This window comes from Phocoena sinus, chromosome 15, assembly GCF_008692025.1.
Source record: "Phocoena sinus isolate mPhoSin1 chromosome 15, mPhoSin1.pri, whole genome shotgun sequence".
NCBI lineage: Eukaryota > Metazoa > Chordata > Mammalia > Artiodactyla > Phocoenidae > Phocoena > Phocoena sinus.
Window position 1 is genome coordinate 66,344,006 of NC_045777.1, and position 25,934 is coordinate 66,369,939.

The 25,934-nt window shown below is 39.9% G+C and overlaps 1 protein-coding gene across 1 annotated transcript in view; it reads left to right on the forward strand.

Annotated features, from left to right (window-relative positions):
• The first annotated feature begins 701 nt into the window (after positions 1 to 701).
• The window catches only part of LOC116740478 (cytochrome b-c1 complex subunit 2, mitochondrial), a 32,889-nt gene continuing 7,656 nt past the window's right edge, over positions 702 to 25,934 (forward strand). The window contains 10 exon segments of the mRNA XM_032606123.1: positions 702 to 813; positions 3,575 to 3,658; positions 3,756 to 3,905; positions 4,851 to 4,915; positions 6,275 to 6,331; positions 6,551 to 6,675; positions 8,855 to 8,937; positions 18,651 to 18,708; positions 23,570 to 23,665; positions 23,968 to 24,167. Of these exon segments, the coding sequence (XP_032462014.1) occupies positions 781 to 813; positions 3,575 to 3,658; positions 3,756 to 3,905; positions 4,851 to 4,915; positions 6,275 to 6,331; positions 6,551 to 6,675; positions 8,855 to 8,937; positions 18,651 to 18,708; positions 23,570 to 23,665; positions 23,968 to 24,167 (951 nt within the window). The 5' untranslated portion in view covers positions 702 to 780.

A 25,934-nucleotide genomic window follows, 5' to 3' on the forward strand; every position in this document is an offset into this window, starting at 1 on the left:
ACTACTATTCAAAACATTTTAATTTTTCTAAGATAAAACTATATTTCAGTTTTTATTTTATACGTAATCTCAGCCTAGAATATAAACTCCATGAGACCAGAGACCTCAGTCGTAAGCATTTCCTAAGTTTCGGTCTCACCTATGTGTGTCCCAAGCCTGGTCTGCCAGTTAGAGCGGCGAATTCATTGGACAAGGGCTCTGCTCCTATGGAGCTAATGAGCTAGTGAGGACCTCACCAAGCAAGAGGCGATCACACCCGGCTTCAATGCCTATGTCTCTGTAGAGGGACAGATATGGAATAGTATCCTAAAGCCGCCGGCTTCCACAGTGCAGGAAGTCCTGAAGTTCAGAAGACTGGAGCCCAGAGGCCGTGGGTGGGATCCGGCGAACCGGGGCTCTTTCATTGGACAGCCCGGATCGGAAGAATCCAAAGTGGGGGGGGGTTGCGATGGGCTGTCGCAGGCGTAGTCAGAAGAGGATTAAAAAGCGGATATCCGGGCCAGGAAGAGAAATCAAAAAGCGGTAACTTAAATCATCTAAATTATCTTCTGAAAACTGCGTTACGAAATTATGCGTCTCCCTATCCTGCGTCTTGGAGGAGTTGGACTGTTCCAACCTCCACCAAGGAGCAGTAGAGTGCGGAGGGTCGTATAGAGAGTCCCCTCACGTAGGAGGCGTGGGAAAGAGTGCCGCGGGGCAGTCTGGGCCGCCCCCGCCGTCCGCCGCCATCTTGCTTTACTCTAAGGCGGCTGTGACCGCGGCTCGGAGCAATCTTGAGCCATGAGGCTAATAGCCAGAGCTGGGTCCCTCTCGGTGAGTACAGTTGGCGGGCTTGGGGGAGGGTGGGGGAGCAGATTGTCAGCAAGGTCATACGGACCGGAGGTGCCTGGTTTGGGCTCCCGGGGCCTTGGGTTTTGTTCTGCCCTTCAGGTGAATCCTGCCGGCCAAGTGGGCTGCAGGCTGGGTGGATTGGGCGTTGGATGGCCAGCTCTTTCTTTGAGCAAAGAAGACTTAATGCTGGAAAACCTGAAGGGAGGGGGAGGGCTTAAGAGCGGAGGTGAAGCGACTCGGGTGGAGACACCTTTGAAGGTCACTGCTGCACTTGGTGTGCAGAAGAGACCGCGAGATCTGGGCCGCAGGAGGCCGGCGTAGACCTAGTCCCCCATCCCTAACCTATCAATTGCGGCCTCTTCTTCTTGGCGTATCACGGAGCATCAGCTTCCCCAACGGTTAAGTGGGCTTATGAGTAAAATCAGAAAGAAAAAATGAGTTAATGCCTTTATAGCATTTTTCACTGTGCCTGGAACTTGATAGTTACTGTGGTGTCCTGGCTGTATAAAGTGTGCTTTTCTTGATCTCTTGTTAGAGTTTATCCAGGAGGGTTTCTTGGCGTGCCCTCTAGAGCTTCTTAAGACTCCTCCTTCAAGCCCGAGTGAAACACAGCTGTCGCTTGGGGAAAACTCCTCTGGGGTCAGTGTTATATCAGTGTGAACCGGTGGTTGTCAAGGAGGGACAGTCTCAGTCTCTGAGATTTAAAGTTCAGCGAAGGGCTTACCTGGTGGCGCAGTGGTTGGGAGTCCGCCTGCCGATGCAGGGAACACGGGTTCGTGCCCCGGTCCGGGAGGATCCCACATGCCGTGGAGCGGCTGGGCCCTTGAGCCATGGCCGCTGAGCCTGCGCGTCCGGAGCCTGTGCTCCGCAGCGGGAGAGGCCACAGCAGTGAGAGGCCCGCGTACCGCAAAAAAAAAAAAAGTTAAGGGAGGCCAATTTTGCCCCCCAGGGGACAGTTGGCAATGTATCTAGAGACATTTTTGGCGGTAACAGCCTGGGGGGAAGTGCTACTGCTGAACATCCTACGGTGCACAAAGCCACCCACTATAAAGAATTTTCCAGCCCAAAGTGTCAAGAGTACCTGGGTTACTGAGTAACCTAGTAACCTTCTAGAAGGAGGTGCAGAAGACCAGGGAATGGTGTTTCCCTGTGCTTAATGTTTAAATAGATAAAATATGAATTATACAAATAGCTGTAATTTAGGCTGTAATTCTCTTACCCTTCTTAGCACCCCTAGACTAACCAGTGATTAATAACCCTTAGAGAGAAGCCCGGTTAGACTGGCAAAAGGCCCCAAAAGCTCTTCCTCCATTGCATCCATCCCCACCTTCCAGTAGAAAAAAGAAGAAGATAACAGAGTTGAAGAGGACCAATGTAAACAAATTGCAATAAGCTTGAAAGCAATTGTTTCTACTTATAACACTTATTTTACATAAGAATAAATGTATACATCTTTTGTTATTTAAACAAAATAGTAGTTGTATGGACAATTACTAGGATAATATTTTGCAACAGATTTGAATGGGACAAATTATAGGAAGTACCTAACCAACAAAGTATCACTGTTCAGGCACATTTGAGAGGAGAGCACCTAAATGTACCTTAGCAATAGAACTATGGATTATTTGAACTGCTGTGCCCACAGCAGTTTTTTTACTTTCTGGAAAATCAAAAGCTAGAATCAATAGTAGGGTTAACTATACCACACCCAGGAAATGAAATTGATGATGATAAAGCAAAGCTAATTGGAATTTATAATTTAAAAGCACTAACAGCAAATGAAAACTAGGAACCAGCTTATCGATAGTATAGCACTGATGCTGAATGCACAACAAAAAACCGTCCTGGACAACACGGAGTAGAGGCATTGCAGCCTCTGAGGGGGGTCCTTGGGAAACTCTAGCAGCATGTTCATTTGATCCTGGGAGTACCAAGGATTAACTCTCAACATCTCCACTAGTAACCTTAAGATCCTTAGACATAATCAAAATGAATTATGTGGCATTATATATCATTTGCCAAAAAAAACTGAATAAAGTTATGCATTTTGGATCCATTATCTGACATTTAAGAGGACCCCTTTACCTTTCCAGTGGCTGCATATTATATATACTGAGAATCTACTATGGATGAAGCTATTGTTAGTCTCAGGGTATGTTAGTCAAAGAAGATAAAACCTTTGGTTGTGTAGTCTTAATGTAGCACACAAGAGAGTGAAGATACTATGGGAAATATCGGGGGCTAGAGGAAGTTTTCTTTGATATACTTTGTCTTTTTTAAAGATTACTAAACTGATTAAGGAAATGAAGTCATATTGGGAAATAGACTAAAAAGATGAGACTAAGGGCAGATAAGGGAAACAATAATGCTGAAATCTATAAAAGGGTATGAATGTGGCTATTCCACACTTTTTCAAAAAAATTCCAAAGCATTAGAGCTAGAAAGGACTACTTGAAGTTTTAATAAGGTAGTTAAAAGGTAAAAGAAAATACAGTAATTCTTTACACAGTACAAAATGAACATGTTCAACTCAGTATTCCTTCAGGCTCTACAAATCACAAATAACTAGAGATTTAAGAGTGGCATGGGTAAACTGGTGGGTAGTAATTTCATAGTAAAGTTAATCAGCTAAATCCCCCCATGGAGTTCTTTTACCACTGAACACCCTCTATTGCTTGGGCCCACTTGGATACAATGCACTGTTCTTTTGAAAAATGTGGTAACCTGTATTTTTTGTGTTTAGAGATTTTATTCCCTCAAAGTTGCTCCCAAAGCTAAAGCCACAACTGCCCCTGCAGGAGTGCCTCCACATCCTCAGGACCTTGAGGTTAGTCCCACTGAGTTGCTCACTGGACACATATGTGCCTTACTGTCCTTGGTAATATAAAGACATTAATCACATCCCTACTTTATTTTAAATACAGTTTACCAAATTACCAAATGGTTTAGTGATTGCTTCTCTCGAAAACTATGCTCCTGCATCAAGAATTGGTTTGTTCATTAAAGCAGGCAGCAGATATGAGGACTCCAGCAATTTAGGAACCTCTCATTTGCTTCGTCTTGCATCCAGTTTGGTAAGCATCTTTACTACCTCAATATGTTTAGAAATCTGTGGCACCTGGTCCTACAGAAAAGAAAAACTAAAAGCAACATCCCTATATTAGTTTCCTGGAGCTGCCATAACAAATTACTGCAAACAGGGTGGCTTAAACAACAAGAATTTATCCTCTCACAGTTCTAGAGGCTAGAAGTCAAAGTCAAGGTGTCAGTAGAGCCGTGCTCCCTCTAAAGGCTCTAGGAAGAATCTTGCCTTGTCTCTCCTAGCTTCTGGTGGTTGCTAGCAATCCTTGGCATTCCTTGGCTTGCAGCTGCATCATTCCAATATCTGCCCTTGTTCTCACATGGCCCCCTCTGTGTCCAAATATCCCTCTTATTGAATTTTCACAGTCATATTAGATTTAGGGCCCACTCTAATCCAGCATGACCTCATTTTAAATATTTATATCTGCAAAGGCTATTTCCAAATAAGGTCACATTTGTGGGTTCTGGGTGGACATGAATTTGGGGACACTTTCAACCCAGTATAGTCCCCTAATACATCATGAAAAACCACAGGATATTTACCATAGAGAAGCATTAAATTAGTGTCCATCCGAATGTTAGTGCTAGAGCATAAGAAATCAGTAAAAAACAGAATTTTTAATTTTAAAAAAGAAGTGCCAGAAACGAAAAGAAAATTACTCTTTCTCATATGCAAATCTGTTTCAGAATAAATGGATGAATCCAGTAAGCTTTTTTTGATAATGGAATTTTTACCTAAATGTACTTTGTATAAAAATCTATACTTGTGCTTTTTGGTCAACTTTGTTTTATAATTCTTAAACTAAAAAGGATTCACTATTCGGTTAGCGTTCCTTTTGAATTTAATGACAATTAGACTTTAGATTTTGACATAAAGTGATGTTTGGCAAGCTTAGCATTAAAAAACTACTAAAAACAATTGTTTTTTCATTTCTAAGACTACAAAAGGAGCTTCATCTTTCAAGATAACCCGTGGAATTGAAGCAGTTGGTGGAGAATTAAGGTTTGTTAAAAATAAGTAATCAGAAATAGTGAAAACACCAGAAGATAATCAATTGTAAAGGAACTTTTCTCTGTTATCAAGGTGGTTAACAATTTCTTAAGGCACAAGAAGGAAAAGACTGATGAATTTGACTGCATAAAATGTAAAATATCTTTATGCCTTACAGTAAAAATTTAAGTAACTAGGAATAGATATTTGCAACATATGTAACATGGAGAGGATTATTTGGAAAAATAAAGAACTACAAACTAGGAAAAAACAACCAAAGAGTAAATGGACAGACATAGGAGAGGAACAGGCTGTTCCCAGAAGAGGAAGCCAGAAACAATGATATTTACTTATAATCAACAGTGTGATACCATTTTATACTGCTGGTGGGAGAATAAATTGATACATCTACATAGGAAAGAATCAAGGACTATCTATTAATGTTGAAAATGAGCATATTCTACAACTTAACAGTTTTTAATCCACATGCACAAAGGGATTCTTTATCGTTATTGAGACTGGAAACAATCTAAATGCCTATCTTTAAAGACATGCATAAGTGAAGTATGATATAGTAATATGCTGGGACTACTACACAGCAGTTAAGAATGAACTCAATCTGTTTCAACATAGCAGGCTTTAAAACAAAATGTTTTGTGGAAAAACAAGTTTCAAGATTTTTTTAAGGTATGAGGTTTTTAACAAAATAATATGTAATGCCTATGATTATGTTTGTCTCTAGAGTGGGAGAAAGTGTGAGAGTTAGCCTGGGAATGGTACAAAGAGACCTTCAACTTTAAAATTGCCCTTTTTTTTTTAAGTAGTGGTAAAATATACTTAACGTAAAATTTACCATCTTCTATTGTATAAGTTCTATGGCAATAAGTGTCATTAAGCAACCATCACCACCACCCATGTCCAGAATGTTTTCATCTTCCCCAACTGAAACTCTGTAGCTATTAAACACTAACTCCCCATCCCCCTCTTCCCCTGGCCCCAGGCAACCGCCATTCTGTGTTCTCTTTCTATGATTTTGACTACTCTAGGTACCTCGTATTAGTGGAATCATACAGTATTTGTTGTCCTTTCATGACTGACTGACTTTACTTAGCAAAATGTCTTCAAGGTTTATCCATGTGTAACATGTCAGGATTTTCTTCTTTTTTTTAAGGTTGAAATATTTGCAGTTTTCTTAAGATTTTTTAAAATATTTTTTAAAATTTAGTTGAGTGTATTTTTGTTATACTATTATTTATACTTTATGTACTTCAAAATAATTTTTTCCAAAAGAATTGGTTGACTTAACAAAGATATAAGGGAAAGCTTGTTCTTCTGATTTAGATAATTCACTGTAATTTATTTTTGACTCAGTGTGATTTCAACAAGGGAAAACATGGCTTATACTGTGGAATGCCTGCGGGATGATGTGTAAGTACCTTTGTGTGTTTAGAACATCTGCTTTTAAAGAAATACTAAGTTGCTCAGTTGTAGTCTTTTTTTTAACGTGGCATTATGACCTCTGATGTTGGTTTTGGATTATTATTCACAAATTGCCTAAAGTTTAATAATGAGAGCAATACAGTTATGTAGAATGGATGTTGGTTTTAAATTTTTGACTGGTAACCCTTATCTTCATGTCTTCTGTAGTGATATTCTAATGGAGTTCCTGCTCAATGTCACCACAGCACCAGAATTTCATCGCTGGGAGGTAGCTGCCCTTCAGTCTCAGCTAAGGATTGACAAAGCTGTGGCTTTTCAGAATCCACAGGCTCGTAAGTACACTTTCATATTATATTCTGTTGTTTCTAAGATACTGGGTTTTTGAGAAGATCAATTTGTAGAAGAATAAAATTGCTATCGACATTCTTTTTCTCCTTGGGTTTGAAAATACCCTCTCCAAAAATTTGTCCACTTTTTAAAACATATTGTTCATTTCTAAACATTTGTATTGTTATTTTTCATCTTTGATAGCAAGTAAATTGACTATAGAATCCTAGGCCTTTTGCCTGTGTCGTCCGCCTCCCCCATCTCCCCACCCCTGGTGTTTTTTCAGTGGTTGTTTTGCTTACACTAAATCTGGCAGCAGTTTATTGTTGCTGCTGCTGCTATTATTGTTTAGCCAACTCACTTTTATTGTGTCTTTCCAAAGTAATCAACTTAATTTTTTTTTAAAAAAAACTTTTTTGTATTCATACTTGTGTTTATATAACGTTTAGTTATCTAATCTTGACAAGCACATCTGGCAAAACAAATCTTTAAAAAAAAGCACCACTGATTCTCAGAAGTCATAGCGCTTCTGGTAGGAGCGGAAGTGTGCAGGTAGACCACTGAGGTGTAAGCAGGTGACCAGCTGCAGGGGCTCAGAATGGGATGGACTTCTCAGATGCAGGCCTGTCGAGAGGGTCTCCTGTCAAGTGTCTGGAACATAATGAGTGCTTGGTTCCTGTTAGCTCATATTATTTCACGGAGATAACTTTGTTTCTCCACACCTCTACCAAAGAAATAGATAGAATGGTAAAATTGTACAAAAGATGATTTCAGTGTCCAGAGTAGCTTTCGTCCCCACTGGTAGCAGTGAGGCTCCAGCCCTTATCGTTTCTGCCTGGACAGTTATTGTAGTCTCCTGGCTTGTGTCTCTGCCCCCAGGTGTACATCTTCCACCAATGGCAATGTACATTTTACATTGCCATTACAGTGATCCTTCTGACATGAAAATCCAGTGAAAATCCTTTAAAGGCAAGCTCTTTAACTTAGCATATATGGTAACTCTAATGATCTGTCCCCTGCCTCCCTCCCTTGTTTCTTGCTCTCTTTCCCTCCTAGCTGCAATTCCCCTTTGAATCAGACTGTTGTCATACTTTATGCCTTTGTCTGTGTCCTCTGCCTCAAATGCTGTTCCCAGATTATTCACCTGGGAAACACCTACTCATTCTGTAAGACTCATCCCAGATTTTACTTTTATTACTCCTTTCCAATTCCCACTGCCCTTCCCTAGTGCTCCCGCTGCACTTTTGATATACTACTAACATCACACCCATAATACTTTATTTTACAGTTTTTCCCCCTCAACATTTTGAGGGCACACATGTGTCTTACTGTTCTCTGTGTTTCCAACACAATGCCTGGCATGGAGGGACACCCAAATAATAAGCAAATAAAAGAGACATACCGGGCTTCCCTGGTGGCGCAGTGGTTGAGAGTCCGCCTGCCGATGCAGGGGACACGGGTTCGTGCCCCGGTCTGGGAGGATCCCACATGCCGCGGAGCGGCTGGGCCCGTGAGCCATGGCCGCTGAGCCTGCGCGTCCGGAGCCTGTCCTCCGCAACGGGAGAGGCCACAACAGTGAGAGGCCCGCGTAACGCATTAAAAAAAAAAAAAAAAAAAAAAAAAAAAAAAAGAGACATACCTCAAGCAAAGGCACTGAACCAGGAAAGTAGGAACAGTGCCAGGGAGGTGTACAATTCGGCAGTAGCATTTGACCCCTGTAAGCTAGTAATATGACCTAACACTGATACTTTCATATCTCCTCTACCCTGACGACTCCCTTGTTACTTGAGAGGGAACCTAGAAGTAAGCAAAATTCAGATTAGATGACTTAATCAAGGTCACATGGCAAATCAGTGGCAGAACTGTAATTAGATTCAGACTTCTGAATCTAAAACCCATATATGGTTTCCAGATGATACCAGGTCGATTAAAGTTAGCGAAGAGTTTAGGTGGATTCTGACATTTAGAAACTGCTATCATAGAAAACTCTTATTTTTCCTCAGCACATTCGAGTGGCAGAATTTTAACAGTTGTTAGAGGTTAAATGAAATTATATTTTCAGTCCTCTTAATACTTGAATTTGATGACCAAAGTTGTGTAGTTTAGTTGCTTTCTAGGCTCTAAACGTCGTGTTGTCTTTATTTAAATCACACTTCTGTAACTGCTTCTTTACTTATTTTACAGACGTCATTGAAAATTGCATGCTGCAGCGTTACCGAAATGCCTTGGCGAATTCCTTATATTGTCCTGATTATAGGATTGGAAAGTGACACAGATGATGTACTGATAAAACACATTACATTTTTTTTTAATTTAATTTATTTATTTTTTATGCAGCAGGTTCTTATTAGTCATCAGTTTTATACACATCAGTGTATACATGTCAATCACAATCGCCCAATTCAGCTCACCACCACCACCACCACCACCGTGGCTTTCCCCCTTGGTGTCCATACGTTGTTCTCTACATCTGTGTCTCAATTTCTGCCCTGCAAAACTGGTTCATCTGTACCATTTTTTCTGGGTTCCACATATATGCATTAATATGTGATATTTGTTTTTCTCTTTCTGACTTACTGCACTCTGTATGACAGTCTCTAGATCCATCCGCATCTCAACAAATGACCCAGTTTCGTTCCTTTTTATGGCTGAGTGATATTCCATTGTATATATGTACCACAACTTCTTTATCCATTCTTCTGTTGATGGGCATTTAGGTTGCTTCCATGACCTGGCTATTGTAAATAGTGCTGCAGTGAACATTGGGGTGCATGTTTCTTTTAGAATTGTGGTTTTATCTGGGTATATGCCCAGTAGTGGGATTGCTGGATCATATGGTAATTCTGTTTTTAGTTTTTTAAGGAACCTTCATACTGTTCTCCATAGTGGCTGTATCAGTTTACATTCCCACCAACAGTGCAAGAGGGTTCCCTTTTCTCCACACCCTCTCCAGCATTTGTTGTTTGTAGATTTTCTGATGATGACCATTCTAACTGGTGTGAGGTGATAACCTCATTGTAGTTTTGATTTGCATTTCTCTAATAATTAGTGATGTTGAGCATCTTTTCATGTGCTTCTTGGCCATCTACATGTCTTCTTTGGAGAAATGTCTGTTTAGGTCTTCTGCCCATTTCTGGATTGGGTTGTTGTTTTTAATATTGAGCTGCATGAGCTGTTTGTATATTTTGGAGATTAATCCTTTGTCCGTTGATTCATTTGCAAATATTTTCTCCCATTCTGATGGTTGTCGTCTTGTTTATGGTTTCCTCTGCTGTGCAAGAGCTTTTAAGTTTCATTCGGTCCCACTTGTTTATTTTCGTTTTTATTCCCATTACTCTAGGAGGTAGATCAAAAAAAATCTTGCTGTGATTTATGTCAGAGTGTTCTGCCTATGTTTTCCCCTAAGAGTTTTATAGTGTCCGGTCTTACATTAGGTCTCTAATACATTTTGAGTTTCTTTTTGTGTATGGTGTTAGGGAGTGTTCTAATTTCATTCTTTTACATGTAGCTGTCCAGTTTTCCCAGGACCACTTATTGAAGAGACTGTCTTTTCTCCATTGTATATCCTTGCCTTTGTCATAGATTGGTTGACCATAGGTGTGTGAGTTTATCTCTGGGCTTTCTATCCTGTTCCATTGATCTATATTTCTGTTTTTTGTCAGGACCATATTGTCTTGATTGCTGTAGCTTTGTAGTATAGTCTGAAGTCAGGGAGTCTGATTCCTCCAGCTCCGTTTTTTTCCCTCAAGATTGCCTTTGCTATTCAGGGTCTTTTGTGTCTCCATTCAAATTTAAGATTTTTTGTTCTAGTGCTGTAAAAAATGCCATTGGTGGGCTTCCCTGGTGGTGCACTGGTTGAGAGTCCGCCTGCCGATGCAGGGGACACGGGTTCGTGCCCTGGTCCAGGAAGATCCCACATGCTGCGGAGTGGCTGGGCCCGTGAGCCATGGCCACTGAGCCTGTGCGTCCGGAGCCTGTGCTCTGCAACGGGAGAGGCCACAGCAGTGAGAGACCCGCATACCACAAAAAAAAAAAAAAAAAAAAAAATGCCATTGGTAATTTGATAAGGATTGCGTTGAATCTGTAGATTGCTTTGGGTAGTATCGTCATTTTCACAATGTTGATTCTTCCAATCCGAAGACATAGTATATCTCTCCGTCTGTTTGTGTTATCTTTGATTTCTTTCATCAGTGTTTTATAGTTTTCTGAGTAGAGGTCTTTCACCTCCTTAGGTAGGTTTATTCCTAGGTATTTTATTCTTTTTGTTGCAATGGTAAATGGGAGTGTTTCCTTAATTTCACTTTCAGATTTTTCATCATTAGTGTATAGGAATGCAAGAGATTTCTGTGCATTAATTTTGTATCCTGCAACTTTACTAAATTCATTGATTAGCTCTAGCAGTTTTCTGGTGAAATCTTCAGGATTCTCTATGTATAGTATCATATCATCTACAAAAAGTGACAGTTGTACTTTTCTTTACCAATTTGTATTCCTTTTATTTCTTTTTCTTCTCTGATTGCCTTGGCTAGGACTTCCAAAACTGTTGAATAATAGTGGCGAGAGTGGACATCCTTGCCTTGTTCCCGATCTTAGAGGAAATGCTTTCAGTTTTTCACCATTGAGAATGATGTTTGCTGTGGGTTTGTCATATATGGCCTTTATTATGTTGAGTTAGGTTCCCTCTATGCCCACTTTCTGGAGAGTTTTTATCATAACTGGGTGTTGAATTTAGTCAAAAGCTTTTATTGCGTCTATTGAGATGATACATGGTTTTTATTATTCAGTTTGTTAACATGGTGTATCACATTGATTGATTTGCGTATATTAAAGAATCCTTGCATCCCTAGGGTAAATCCCACTTGATCATGATGTATGATCCTTTTAATGTGTTGTTGGATTCTGTTTGCTAGTATTTTGCTGAGGATTTTTGCATCTATATTCATCAGTGATATTGGTCTGTAATTTTCTTTTTTTGTAGTGTCTTTGCCTGGTTTTGGTATCAGGGTGATGGTGGCCTCATAGAATGAGTTTGGGAGTGTTCCTTACTCTGCAATTTTTTGGAAGAGTTTGAGAAGGATGGGTGTTAGCTCTTCTCTAAATGTTTGATAGAATTCACCTGTGAAGCCATCTCGTCTTGGACTTCTGTTTGTTGGAAGATTTTTAATCACAGTTTCAATTTCATTACTTGTGATTGGTCTGTTCATATTTTCTGTTTCTTCCTAGTTCAGTGTTGGAAGGTTATACCTTTCTAAGAATTTGCCCATTTCTTCCAGGTTGTCCATTTTAATGGCATAGAGCTGGCTGTAGTAGTCTGTTAGGATGCTTTGTGTTTCTGTGGTGTCTGTTGTAACTTCTCCTTTTTCATTTCTAATTTTATTGATTTGAGTCCTCTCCCTCTTTTTCTCGATGAGTCTGGCTAATGGTTTATCAATTTTGTTTATCTTCTCGAAGAACCAGCTTTTAATCTTATTGATCTTTGCTATTGTTTTCTTTGTTTCTATTTCATTTATTTCTGCTCTGGTCTTTATGATTTGTTTCCTTCTGGTTACTTTGGATTTTCTTTGTTCTTCTTTCTCTAGTTCTTTTAGGTGTAAGGTTAGATTGTTTATTTGAGATTTTTCTTGTTTCTTGAGATAGGCTTGTATAGTATAAACTTCCCTCTTAGAACTGCTTTTGCTGCATCCCATAGGTTTTGGATTGTCATGTTTTCATTGTCATTTGTCTCTAGGTATTTTTTGATTTCCTCTTTGATTTCTTCATTGATCTCTTGGTTATTTAGTAACGTAGTGTTTAACCTCCATGTGTTTCTGTTTTTTACATTTTTTTCCCCAGTAATTCATTTCTGAACTCATAGCATTGTGGTCAAAAAAGACGCTTGATGTGATTTCAATTTTCTTAAGTTTACTGAAGCTTGATTTGTGACCCAAGATGTGATCTATCCTGGAGAGTGTTACGTGTGCACTTGAGAAGAAAGTGTAATCTGCTGTTTTTGGTTGGAATGTTCTATAAATATCGATTAAATCTATCTGGTCTACTGTGTCATTTAAAGCTTCTGTTTCCTTATTTATTTTCATTTTAAATGATTTGTCCATTGGTGTAAGTGAGGTGTTAAAGTCCTACACTATTATTGTGTTACTGTCGATTTCCTCTTTTACAGCTGTTAGCAGTTGCCTTATGTATTGAGGTGCTCCTCTGTTGGGTGCATATATATTTATAATTGTTTTATCTTCTTTTTGGATTGATCCCTTTATCATGTAGTGTCCTTCCTTGTGTCTTGTAACATTCTTTATTTTAAAGCCTATTTTATCTGATATGAATATTGCTACTCCAGCTTTCTTTTGATTTCCATTGGCATGAAATATCTTTTTCTATCCCCTCACTTTCAGTCTGTATGTGTCCTTAGGTCTGAAGTGGGTCTCTTGTAGACAGTGTATATATGGGTCTTGTTTTTGTATCCATTCTGCAAGCCTGTGTCTTTTGCTTGGAGCATTTAATCCATTCACATTTAAAGTAATTATCAATATGTATGTTCCTATGACCATTTTCTTAAATGTTTTGGGTTTGTTTTTGTAGGTCCTTTTCTTCTCTTGTGTTTCCCAGTTAGAGAAGTTCCTTTAGCATTTGTTTTAGAGCTGGTTTGGTGGTTCTGAATTCTCTTAGCTTTTGCTTCTCTGTAAAGCTTTTGATTTCTTCATCAAATCTGAATGAGATCCTTGCCGGGTAGAGTAATCTTCGTTGTAGGTTCTTCCCTTTCATCACTTTAAGTATATCATGCCACTCCCTTCTGGCTTGTAGAGTTTCTGCTGAGAAATCAGCTGTTAACCTTATGGGAGTTCCCTTGTATGTTATTTGTCGTTTTTCCCTTGCTGCTTTCAATAATTTGTCTTTAATTTTTGCCAACTTGATTACTATGTGTCTTGGTGTGTTTCTGCTTGGGTTTATCCTGTATGGTACTCTCTGCACTTCCTGGACTTGGGTGACTATTTCCTTTCCCATGTTAGGGTAGTTTTCAACTATAATCTCTGCAAATATTTTCTCTGGTCCTTTCTCTCTCTCTTCTCCTTCTGGGACCCCTATAATGCGAATGTTGTTGCGTTTAATGTTGTCCCAGAGGTCTCTTAGGCTGTCTTCATTGCTTTTCATTCTTTTTTCTGTATTCTGTTCTGCAGCAGTGAATTCCACCATTCTGTCTTCCAGGCCACTTATCCGTTCTTCTGCCTCAGTTATTCTGCTATTGTTTCCTTCTAGTGTATTTTTCTTTTCAGTTATTGTATTGTTCATCTCTGTTTGTTTGTTCTTTAAGTCTTCTAGGTCTTTGTTAAACATTTCTCGTATCTTCTCGATTTTTGCCTCCATTCTTTTTCCGAGGTCCTGTATCATCTTCACTATCATATTCTGAATTCTTTTTCTGGAAGATTGCCTATCTGCACTTCATTTAGTTGTTTTTCTTGGGTTTTATCTTGTTCCTTCATCTGGTACATAGCCCTCTGCCTTTTCATCTTGTCTTTCTTTCTGTGAATGTGGTTTTTGTTCCACAGGTTGCAGGATTGTAGTTCTTGCTTCTGCTGTCTGCCCTCTGGTGGATGAGGCTATCTAAGAGGCTTGTGCAGGTTTCCTGATGGGAGGGACTGGTGATAGGTAGAGCTGACTGTTGCTCTGGTGGGCAGAGCTCAGTAAAACTTTAATCCACTTGACTGCTGATGGGTGGGGCTGGGTTCCCTCCCTGTTGGTTGCTTGGCCTGAGGGAACCCAACAGTGGAGCCTACCTGGGCTCTTTGGTGGGGCTAATGGCAGACTCTGAGAGGGCTCACACCAAGGTGTACTTCCCAGAACTTCTGCTGCCAGTGTCCTTGTCCTCACTGTGAGCCACAGCTACACCCCACCTCTGCAGGAGACCCTCCAACACTACCATGCAGGTCTGGTTCAGTCTCCCCTGGTGTCACTGCTCCTTCCCCTGGGTCCCAATGCACACACTACTTTGTGTATGCCCTCCAAGAGTGGAGTCTCTGTTTCCCCCAGTCTTGTTCAAGTCCTGCAATCAAATCTCACTAGGCTTCAAAGTCTGATTCTCTAGGAATTCCTCCTCCTGTTGCCGGACCTCTAGTTTGGGAAGCCTGACGTGGGGCTCAGAACCTTTACTCCAGTGGGTGGACTTCTGTGGTATAAGTGTCCTCCAGTCTGAGTAACCCACCCAGCAGTTATGGGATTAGATTTTGCTGTGATTGCACCCCTCCTATCATCTCATTGTGGCTTCTCCTTTGTCTTTGGATGTGGGGTATATTTTTTGGTGAGTTCCAGTGTCTTCCTGTCGATGCTTGTCCAGCAGCTAGTTGTGATTCTGGTGTTTTCACAAGAGGGAGTGAGAGCACGTCCTTCTACTCTGCCATCTTGGTTTAGGCTCCAACACATTACCTTTTAAAATGTGCTTATTTTCACATTAAATTGAATGTTCATCTACCACTTCAGTTTCGTTTGCTAGTTTTTTGTATCTTCTAATTTTTTTTTTTTTTTTTTTTTTTTTTCTGGTATGCGGGCCTCTCACTGCTCTGGCCCCTCCCGTTGCGGAGCACAGGCTCCGGACGCGCAGGCCCAGCAGCCATGGCTCACGGGCCCAGCTGCTCTGCAGCATGTGGGACTGGGGCACGAACCCATGTCCCCTGCATTGGCAGGCAGACTCTCAACCACTGTACCACCAGGGAAGCCTGTATCTTCTAATTTAAGAAATTTTCTAGCTTGCTTTTTTTCCATCAGCTTGCTTTTTTTTTTTGTCCACGCCATGCAGCTTGTGGGGTCCTAGTTCCCCTACCAGTGACTAAACTGGTGCCCCCTGCAGTGGAAGAGCAGAGTTCTAAACACTGGACAGCCAGGGAATTTCCTATCCAGCAGCTTGCTTTTTTTTTTTTTTTTTTTTTTTTATTTAGTCTGCAATTAAAGATCGCAGCGATTTACTTATTTATTTTGTGGTACGCGGGCCTCTCACTGCTGTGGCCTCTCCCGTTGCGGAGCACAGGCTCCGGACGCGCAGGCCCAGCGGCCATGGCTCACGGGCCCAGCCGCTCCGCGGCACGTGGGATCCTCCCGGACCGGGGCACGAACCCGTGTCCCCTGCATCGGCAGGCGGACTCTCAACCACTGCGCCACCAGGGAAGTCCAGCAGCTTGCTTTTTAACTAAAATTCCATCTGAACAATTTTTGTGTATCTTTCAACTAAAAAAGTTTTTATTGCAAAATGGACATGTTCCTTACAGAAATTTTGGAAAATAAAGGGGGACAAAAGATATCTCACACACCTAAAGGCACTCATTGTTAGCACCTAGGTGTATTTTTCTTCTAGACCCTTGTCTATGTATATCTATCTTTTAAACAGTATGTAAGTGTTTAAATACCATAATCTTGTGACTAAAAGTGTTCCTTTAACCACTCTGAATACACAGGTAGGAATGAACCCCACTTTCTTGCCTCCCGTTCTGTCATCAGCCTGCTCACCAGCTCATTTACCTTCTCCAGCACACCTGCCTCACTTTGCTGGCAGTGCACATTTGTCATATGTCACAGCCATGTATATATCATAGAACTTTGTTTCCAAAATGTGAAACATTGAGCATTAAATTTGCAAGTGTAGGTATGTGTATACAATCTTAATTTCCTACTCCTACCCCTCACCCACCTCCAAAAAAACTTTTTACCAAGAGACATTAAGAGAAAAACTGAGAATTATCAACACTTTCAAAGTATATATGACTCAGAAATTAGGCTTTTATTCTCATTTCTGGTTATCCACTACAGAAAACTGAATTTTGTATCCCTTTCCTCTTTTGACTTATCTCCTGGTTAAGAAAACTCTCCAGTTATCAATTTAATGCCTACCATTCATATGGTACTGTTAAACAAAGTTATAACTGATATCATCCAACTTGGAACAGCCAACATGTTTCATAAGACTGGCCTCTAGTAAGTTTTTGAAGTTTTTCAGAAATCAGATTCACTCTTGTGAAGATATATTATTGAGGTAGCTAAAAGGATGCACATAACAAAACATTTACCTACAAGGATGTCTATTGTGGCATTGTTTGTAATTGTGAAAAATTAGAAGAAACAAATCAAATATCCAACATTAGAGAACTAGTTAAATAATATATTAAATATCTGTAGAATGGAATACTATTGAATCATTCAAAAATATTAATTGATAATGAAGTTTTCATAGCTTATTGTCAAGTAAAGGAAAGGTAATTTATGAATAGGATGTACCAAGGGGTCCCATTTTTAAAAAAATAAGGTGTGTGCATCATAGACAAATACCAAGATGTTAACCATGGTTATCTCAAAGTTATTAGCATTTTAAAAATGTATCCCTAGGCTAAAGGAAATTCTAAAGAAATGGTTGCTAGAATAATTTGAGCAAAGGCAGCATTCAATAGATAAACATCAACATTTAAAAAAAAAGAATATGACTTTCCAAGGTGGCTCCATAGATGGAGACACCATTGATTTTAGGGCACAAATTCTGATAAATTGAATAAAAGTTTAGTTTTATTACCTTAGCTTCACAGTTCTCAACATTAGCCAAGGAGCCTTTTCAGCCAATACCCACCCCTCGTGAATTTTTTTTTTTAACATCTTTATTGGAGTATAATTGCTTTACAATTGTGCGTTAGTTTCTGCTGTATAACAAAGTGAATCAGCTTTATGTATACATATATCCCCATATCTCCTCCCTCTTGCGTCTCCCTCCCACCCTCCCTATCCCACACCTCTAGGTGGTCACAAAGTACCGAGCTTATCTCCCTGTGCTATGCGGCTGCTTCCCACTAGCTATCTATTTTACGTTTGATAGTGTATATATGTCCAGTCCACTCTCTCAATTTGTCCCAGCTTACCCTTCCCCCTCCCCATATCTTCAAGTCCATTCTCTAGTAGGTCTGTGTCTTTATTCCCATCTTATCCCTAGGTTCTTCATGACCTTTTTTTTTTTTCTTAGATTCCGTATATGTGTGTTAGCATATGGTATTTGTTTTTCTTTTTCTGACTTACTTCTTACTTAATGCCATGGATATACTGTATATCTGTTTATGTACTGTATGTATATTTGTAGTTCATATATAAAGGAATAAGGTTTTTTCTTACCCCAAAGAACTAATTTTCAATCCTGTGGGAGCAATAGTGTGCCTGTTTAAAATGCATGTTTTAGCCCTACTTTTGAATATTAGGTCTAAAGTGATAGTATAAACCAGTGATTGTCAAATCTCGCTGATCCTCAGATCACCTGGGTGGTTGATTAGATGGGTGGGTGGTTTGTTTTAAATAAAGATTCCAAGATCTCACATTGAATCTACTATATCAGTCTATACAGTGGGCACAGGAATAGGATGGGGTGGGGAGACATTGTTTTTGTTTTTTAAGCTCCCCATATAATTCTGTAATCATCCAGGTTGGAAACCCTGGTGTAGACAGTAACCTCAGAGCAAAAAAACCTTCAAAGATGCGCAGTAGGGTTATAGTGATATAACTCTATTAGCCCTGCTATAGAATGTTAATAGCAGTGCTTTATTACTACCTGTATAAAGACAAAAGAAACCTGATGTACTACTTAAATCACATTATAATAAAAATCATACTTAGTCCCATATCTTCAAGTTCAAGCCAATGTGTGCTCTAATTTTTAATTCTATTTTTTTTCCATTAACAGCTTCATTGAGATGTAATTCACATACCATACAGTTCACGCATTTAAAATGCACAATTCAGTGGTTTTTATTATATTCATTGAGTTACATAACCATCAACACATTAAGTTCTAGTTCTTTTTAAGCAATGGTTTTTGAAAGCTCAGTTTAATTCAGTACTAAGTAGTCCTTTATAGTTCATTATAGCAGCTTTTAAGCCTGAGTATTTATCTTCTGCTGAACTGTGGTTTCACGTTTTTATAGCTTTTTATATTTATACCAATATAACCTAATAAATGTTTTTACTTCCTCAGTTACATGACTATGTACAGAATCATTTTACAAGTGCAAGAATGGCTTTGATTGGACTTGGTAAGTTGGGAATTGCCTGCATGTCAGTTTGCTTCTTTTAAGAGTAGTTTTTTAAGTCACAGACATAGAAAACAGACTTTTGGTTGCCAACAGGGAGGGCGACAGGGGAGGGTTGGATTGGGAGTTTGGGAATAGCAGATATAAACTGTTATATATAGAATGGATAAACAACAAGATCCTATTGTACAGGAAACTATATTCAATATCCTGTAATAAACCATAATGGAAAAGAATATTTATAACTGAATCACTTTGCTGTATACCAGAAACTAACACAACATTGTAAATCTTCAGTTAAAAAAAAAGAAGTATGAAAAAAAAAAAAGAAGTATGACTTGGCAGATAGTGAAACATGTGACTGACTTATTCAATGAGGAGGTAGAACTATCCTTGAAACTCTGAAAAATCAGGTACTATCATATGTAACTATGTATATATACATCTTTTATAGTTATATATAGAGCGATATTTAGATAATTTACAGTTCCATGGTTCTTGGCTCCCAGAGAAAGTGGTAGATAGTCAGAAAATTCACTGAGGCTGCTGACTTTTCCTTTATAATTTGGTGTGGTAGGGGATGGGACACCTTTCCAGTACATTGTAATTCTGTCACTATATAGGTAACCAGCCTCAATTTATAATATACTCACTTGGGTATTTTCTTAAATTTTGATTATACAATTCTCCATTATGTTGTTCTGTCTCATTCTAGAAAGTGGTTAATTGAAAAAAGAGAAACTCTAAGATGTGCTACTGTTAAATGTTGCACTTATAGTTATGAATAAAAGTATTTTTTCACTGTCTCAATGTGAGTCATTAAAAAAAAAAAGTAGTTCTTTAAGCTATAATTATGTGAACACAAAATTTCAGAACTCATCCTCTGTTTATGTCAGAAAGTCAGTATGTGGGGCTTTTCTGGTGGCGCAGTGGTTGAGAGTCCGCCTGCCGATGCAAGGGATGTGGGTTCGTGCCCCGGTCTGGGAAGATCCCACATGCCGCGGAGCGGCTGGGCCCGTGAGCCATGGCCACTGAGCCTGCACGTCCAGAGCCTGTGCTCCGCAATGGGAGAGGCCACAACAGTGAGAGGCCTGCGTACTGCAAAAGAAAAAGAAAAAAAAAAAAAGAAAGTCAGTATGTGGTAGGATTTTAATAGCTAGTCTTTCATGGAAACAACCTAAATGTCTATTGACAGATGAATGGATAAAGAAGGTGTGGTACATATATACAATAGACTATTACTCAGCCATTAAAAAGAATGCAATAATGCCATTTGCAGCAACATGGATGGACATAGAGATTATCATACTAAGCGAAGTAAGTCAGAAAGAGAAAGACAAATACCATATATCACTTATACATAGAATCTGAAATATGACACAAATGAACTTATCTAGAAAATAGAAACAGACTCACGCAGAGAACAGACTTGTGGTTGCCAAGGGGGAGGGGGCTGGGGGAGGGAAGTATTGGGAGTTTGGGATTAGTAGGTGCAAACTATTATATGTAGAATGGGTAAACAACAAGGTCCCACTGTATAGCACAGAGAACTATATTCAATATCCTGTGATAAACCATAATGGAAAAGAATATGAAAAAGAATATATATATGTATAACTGAGTCACTATAGCAGAAATTAACACAACACTGTAAATCAATTATACGTCAATAAAAAATAAAAAAAATACAACTTCCCCAACACAGTTTTATAGCATATAAATAAATCCTCCACAACTCTAAAAAAAAAAAATAGCTAGTCTATTTTATTTTTGAGCAGAATCCAGCATTTAACTTTTTAAAGCACTGGCTTTCAAATTCATTACAGTATTTGCAAAACCTATGACAAAGGGCAGATTTCTCTAAGCAAAGAGCTTTTACAAAGAGCTTTTGTTTTTGTTTTGCTTTGTTTTAAGTACAGTTTAGTAGAAAAATAGACAAAGGGCATGAACCAATTCGTGGGGAAAGTGTGTGTGTGTGTGTGTGTGTTGTGTGTGTGTGTGGCCAATTATTGTAAAAGATGTAATAGCTAAAAAAATTTTTAATCTGTGAAATTGACAAAAATTAAAAGATTGGCACTGCCCAGTATTAACCATGGTATGGAGAAATAGGCACTCAAAAATTATTGGTGGCAGTGTAAAATGGTACTTTTTTTTTGCGGTACGCAGGCCTCTCACTGTTGTGGCCTCTCCCGTTGCGGAGCACAGGCTCTGGACGCACAGGCCCAGTGGCCATGGCTCACGGGCCCAGCCGCTCCGCGGCATGTGGGATCCTCCCGGACTGGGGCACAAACCTGTGTCCCCCACATCGGCAGGTGGACTCCCAACCACTGCGCCACCAGGGAAGCCCCAAAATGGTACATTTTTGGAGGACTTTTTTTTTTTTTGGCTGCATTGAGTCTTTGTTGCTGCACGCGGGCTTTCTCTAGTTGTGGCGAGTGGGGGCTACTCTTCGTTGTGGTGCGCGGGCTTCTCATTGCGGTGGCTTCTCTCATTGTGGAGCACAGGCTCTAGGCGTGCGGGCTTCAGTAGTTGAAGCACGTGGCCTCAGTAGTTGTGGCTCACGGCCTCTAGAGTGCAGGCTCTTTTGTGGCGCACGGGCTTAGTAGTTGTTGCCCTGCATCATGTGGGATCTTCCCGGACCAGGGATTGAACCCGTGTCTCCTGCATCAGCAGGTGGATTCTTTTTGTCTGTTTGTTTTTGCGGTACGCGGGCCTCTCACTGTTGTGGCCTCTCCCGTTGCGGAGCACAGGCTCCGGACACACAGGCTCAACGGCAATGGCTCACGGTCCCAGCCACTCCGTGGCATGTGGGATCTTCCCGGACGGGGACACGAACCCACATCCCCTGCATTGGCAGGTGGACTGTCAACTTCTGTGCCACCAGGGAAGCCCAGCAGGTGGATTCTTAACCACTGTGCTACCAGGGAAGTTCCTGGAGGTTTATTTTAATATATTAAAATTGTAATTGTTTATACTCTTAGGCCCAGCATTTACTTTTAAGAATTTACCCTGCCAAAACATTTGGTCAAGTTTACAAAATAGTCGCATGAGAATATTATTTGCAATATTGGGTTTTTGTTCATTTGTTTTATAAATAACAGCCTAATTGAGGTATAATTCACATGCCATAAAATTCACCCTTTTAAAGTGTACAGTTTGTGGGTTTTAGTATACTCACAGAGTTGTGCAACTATTGCTACTATCTAATTCCAGAACATTTTCACCATCCCCAAAAGAAACCCCATACTCATTAGCAGTCACTCCTCGTTCCACCTCCTCCTTGCCTCTGGCAACCATTAATCTCCTTTCTGTCTGTATAGAGCTGACTATTCTGGACGTTTCATATAAAGGGAATTATACAACAATAGCCTTTGTAACTGGCTTCTTTCACTTAGTTACTTAGCATAATGTTTTCAAAGTCCATCCATATTGTAACATGTACCAATGTTCCATTCCCTTTTCTGGCTGAAAAATATATTTCATTACCACATTTTGTTATTCATTCATTAGCTGGACATTTGGGTTGTTCCTGAATGTTTTGGCTTTTATGAATATAAACATTCATATATAAGTTTTTTAACAAAACATCTTTTTCATTGTTTTGGGTGTATACCTAGGAGTAGAATTGCCAGGATAGGGTATCTCTCTGTTTATCCATTTGAAGAACTGCCAGACTGTTTTCCAAAGCAGTTGAACCATTTTACATTCCATCAGCAGTGCACAAGGGTTCCAATTTCTCCACATCCTTATCAACACTTATTATCTGTCTTTGATTATGGCCATCCTAATGGGTGTGAAGTAGTGTCTCATTGTGGTTTTGTTATGCATTTCCGTAGTGACTGATAACATTGAACATATTTTTTGTGCTTTTTGGCCATCTATATATCTTATTTGGAGAAATGCTTATTCAAGTTCCTTGCCCATTTTTTAATTGGGTTATTTGTTTTTTTTAATTGTTGAGTTATAAGAGTTCTTTATATATTCTGGATACTAATCCTTACCAGATTTTTTCCCATTTTGTGGATTATCTTTTCACTCTTTTGAAAATGTCTTTTGATGCACATTGCCATATTGTTTTTTTTTTTTGTTTTTTTTTTTTTAATTTATTTATTTTATTTATTTATTTTTGGCTGTGTTGGGTCCTCGCTGCTGTGCGCGGGCTCTCTCTAGTTGTGGCGAGCAGGGGCCACTCTTCATTGCGGTGCATGGGCCTCCCACTGCGGCAGCTTCTCCCGTTGTGGAGCACGGGCTCCAGGCACGCGGGCCTCAGCAGTCGCGGCACGCGGGCTCAGCAGTTGTGGCTCACGGGCACCAGAGCACAGGCTCAGTAGTTGTGGCACACGGGCCCAGCCGCTCCGCGGCACGTGGGATCTTCCCAGACCAGGGCTCGAACCCGCATCCTCTACACTGGTAGGCGGATCCGTAACCACTGCGCCACCAGGGAAGCCCCTGCCATATTGTTTTAATAGCCAACTATTAGAAGCATACTAATGTCCCTCAAGAAGAGATTGATTAAATAAATGATGGTATATCCATATAATAAAATTCTTTATAACCATTAAATGTTTGGTGTAGTCCATTCACTTAGATGTAAATTACAAAAAACAAGTTAGAAACAATATCAATAGAATGACACCATTTTAAAAATAAAAAGGATAATATTTGCATAGAAAAAGTTCTAGATGAATATATAGTAAAGCTGTAAATGCATATGTCTGGAAGAGTGGCATTATGGGAGGCTTATTTTCTTTACTGTTTATTTCTGTAATATTTGAATTGTATAATGATGTATTTTTAAAATAGTGTTTTACAATTGTGTTCTAGAAATTCTGGTTCTAGTTTGTTTTTGTTTCTTTTGAAATAGGTGTGAGTCATCCTGTTCTAAAGCAAGTTGCTGAACAGTTTCTCAACATGAGGGGTGGGCTTGGTTTATCTGGTGCAAAGACCAAGTACCGTGGAGGTAAGCGTTTTGTTCCATTAAGGTTAATTTACCAGGATGCCGCCTCTCCCCCCAGTAGCATATTGGAGTATAATAGGCCTGATTATTTACTACCAAATAGTATCAATGTGGAAAGAAAGAATTAGATTGCTTGAGTGTTATGTATTAAACATGTTTGTGTATGTGTTGGGGGAAGGGCAGGATAGCAAGGAGAGCCAGACTAGGGAAAAGCTTAATCTTAATGGGTTAATACTGTGTTGTAGAGAATATTGAAGAATAAAACCAAAAGCCACTTTCTTCGCTCTTGCCTTACCTGGCCCCAGGTGAAATTCGAGAACAGAATGGAGACAGTCTCGTCCATGCTGCTCTTGTAGCAGAAAGTGCTGCTGCAGGAAGTGCAGAAGCAAATGCGTTTAGTGTTCTCCAGCATGTCCTCGGTGCTGGACCACATGTTAAGAGGGGCAGCAATGCCACCAGCTCTCTATACCAAGCTGTTGCCAAGGGAATTCACCAGCCATTTGATGTGAGTCTGAACAGTCGATATCTCTCCTTTTGTTTTCACAGGCTCAGTGTTTACGATGTAGTCCTGATAACTTGCTCTTAATGTTAATCTGCTTTTAAAATTTAAGATGAGGGACTTCTCTGGTGGTCCAGTGGTTAAGACTCAGCACGCTTCCACTGCAGGTGGCACAGGTTCTATCCCTGGCCAGGGAACTAAGATCCCACATGCCACGCGGTGTGGCCAAAAAAAAAAAAAATTAAGATGAACACAAAGAAAATCTTTGTAAAATTGAAGAGACAGCCAGGCTTAATTTTAGTACCTTAGTGGGTCTATCAAAAACTTGCTGTTATTCTAATATAAAAGGAAGAATTGAATGCTTAAAGAGTCAGAAATTCACACTCCGTTCCCTTTAGAATAAAGTTTTAGATATTAAACATTCCCCTAGATTCTAATTAGTCGTTTTTTCTGATTTCTTCTGTCCCCTTCTATTCTTGTGGCTACTTCCTGAATTTCACTGCCCTTCATGTTTTCCAACCAGTGTACAAGATACACAGCAAGAAATTACTTACAGACCTGCTCCTCCAGGTTGAGATTAAGTTAAAAGAGAAAAATGACATTTAACCATAACTAAAAGTTATGTTGCCTTAGAAGACACCTTTTTATGACAGTGAGGAAAGTGCTAAAGCTTTCAAAATAACGATACTCAAATCAAGAATGTAAAATGTCAACTGACAAAATATTTGATGAGTGACGGTAGTTTGCCCAATGTAATGCCCCATGTGACCTTCAATTATATCTTTATAAAGTAACAAATGTGCTAAATTGTAGGATTAAGTATCGTTCATAATTTCAGCAATAGTACATGGCGCAGGTAGGTTTATGCCTCTGAGTCTTCGGCCATTTGACACTTAATGGTGAAAATTAAAATCAGTCATCTTCTCTTTTTGTTCCTCTGTTTAATACTTTAGTGGTAGTGTCAGACTTTTTTTTTTTTAGCAGAGGAGCCTTTTTCATCAGTGCCATTCCCCAACTGCAATGCCCAACACAAAAGTTCTTGCTTTTAAAGAAGTTTAGAAGGCTTACTTGACAGTGAAACCCTTGGAATCTTCTGTACATAACCTTAGAGTTCCCTGGAGCACAGTTTGAAAACCATTATCTTATATATTTTTTTAAGTTTATTTATTTTGGCTGCACTGGCTCTTAGTTGTGGCACGTGGGATCTTCATTGCAGCATGTTTAGTTGTAGCATGCGGGATCTTTTAGTTGCAGCATGTGGGCTTCTTAGTTGCAGCATGTGGGCTTCTTAGTTGCGGCATGCACATGGGGTCTAGTTCCCCGACCAGGGATCGAACCCAGGCTCCCTGCAGCTCAGAGTCTTACCCACTGGACCACCAGGGAACTCCCAAAACCATTATCTTAAATTAGTCCTAGTCCTTGATTAGATATCCTCCAGATTTTCTTTCTCCTCGTTCATGGTCTGCTCTGTTTTCTTTTCTTCATGCTTTACTCTTCACCATTGAATGTTAATGATGCTTTGGGTAGTTGGAGTTTAATCTAATCCAGTGACATAATATAATAGAAATTCCTGGGAATTCCCTGGTGGCGCAGTGGTTAACGATCCGCCTGCCAATGCAGGGGACATGGGTTCAAGCCCTGGTCCGGGAAGATCCCACATGCTGCGGAGCAACTAGGCCCATGCACCACAACTACTGAGCCTGCACACCACAGCTACTGAAGCCCATGCACCTAGAGCCCATGCTCCACAACAAGAGAAGCCACCGCTATTAG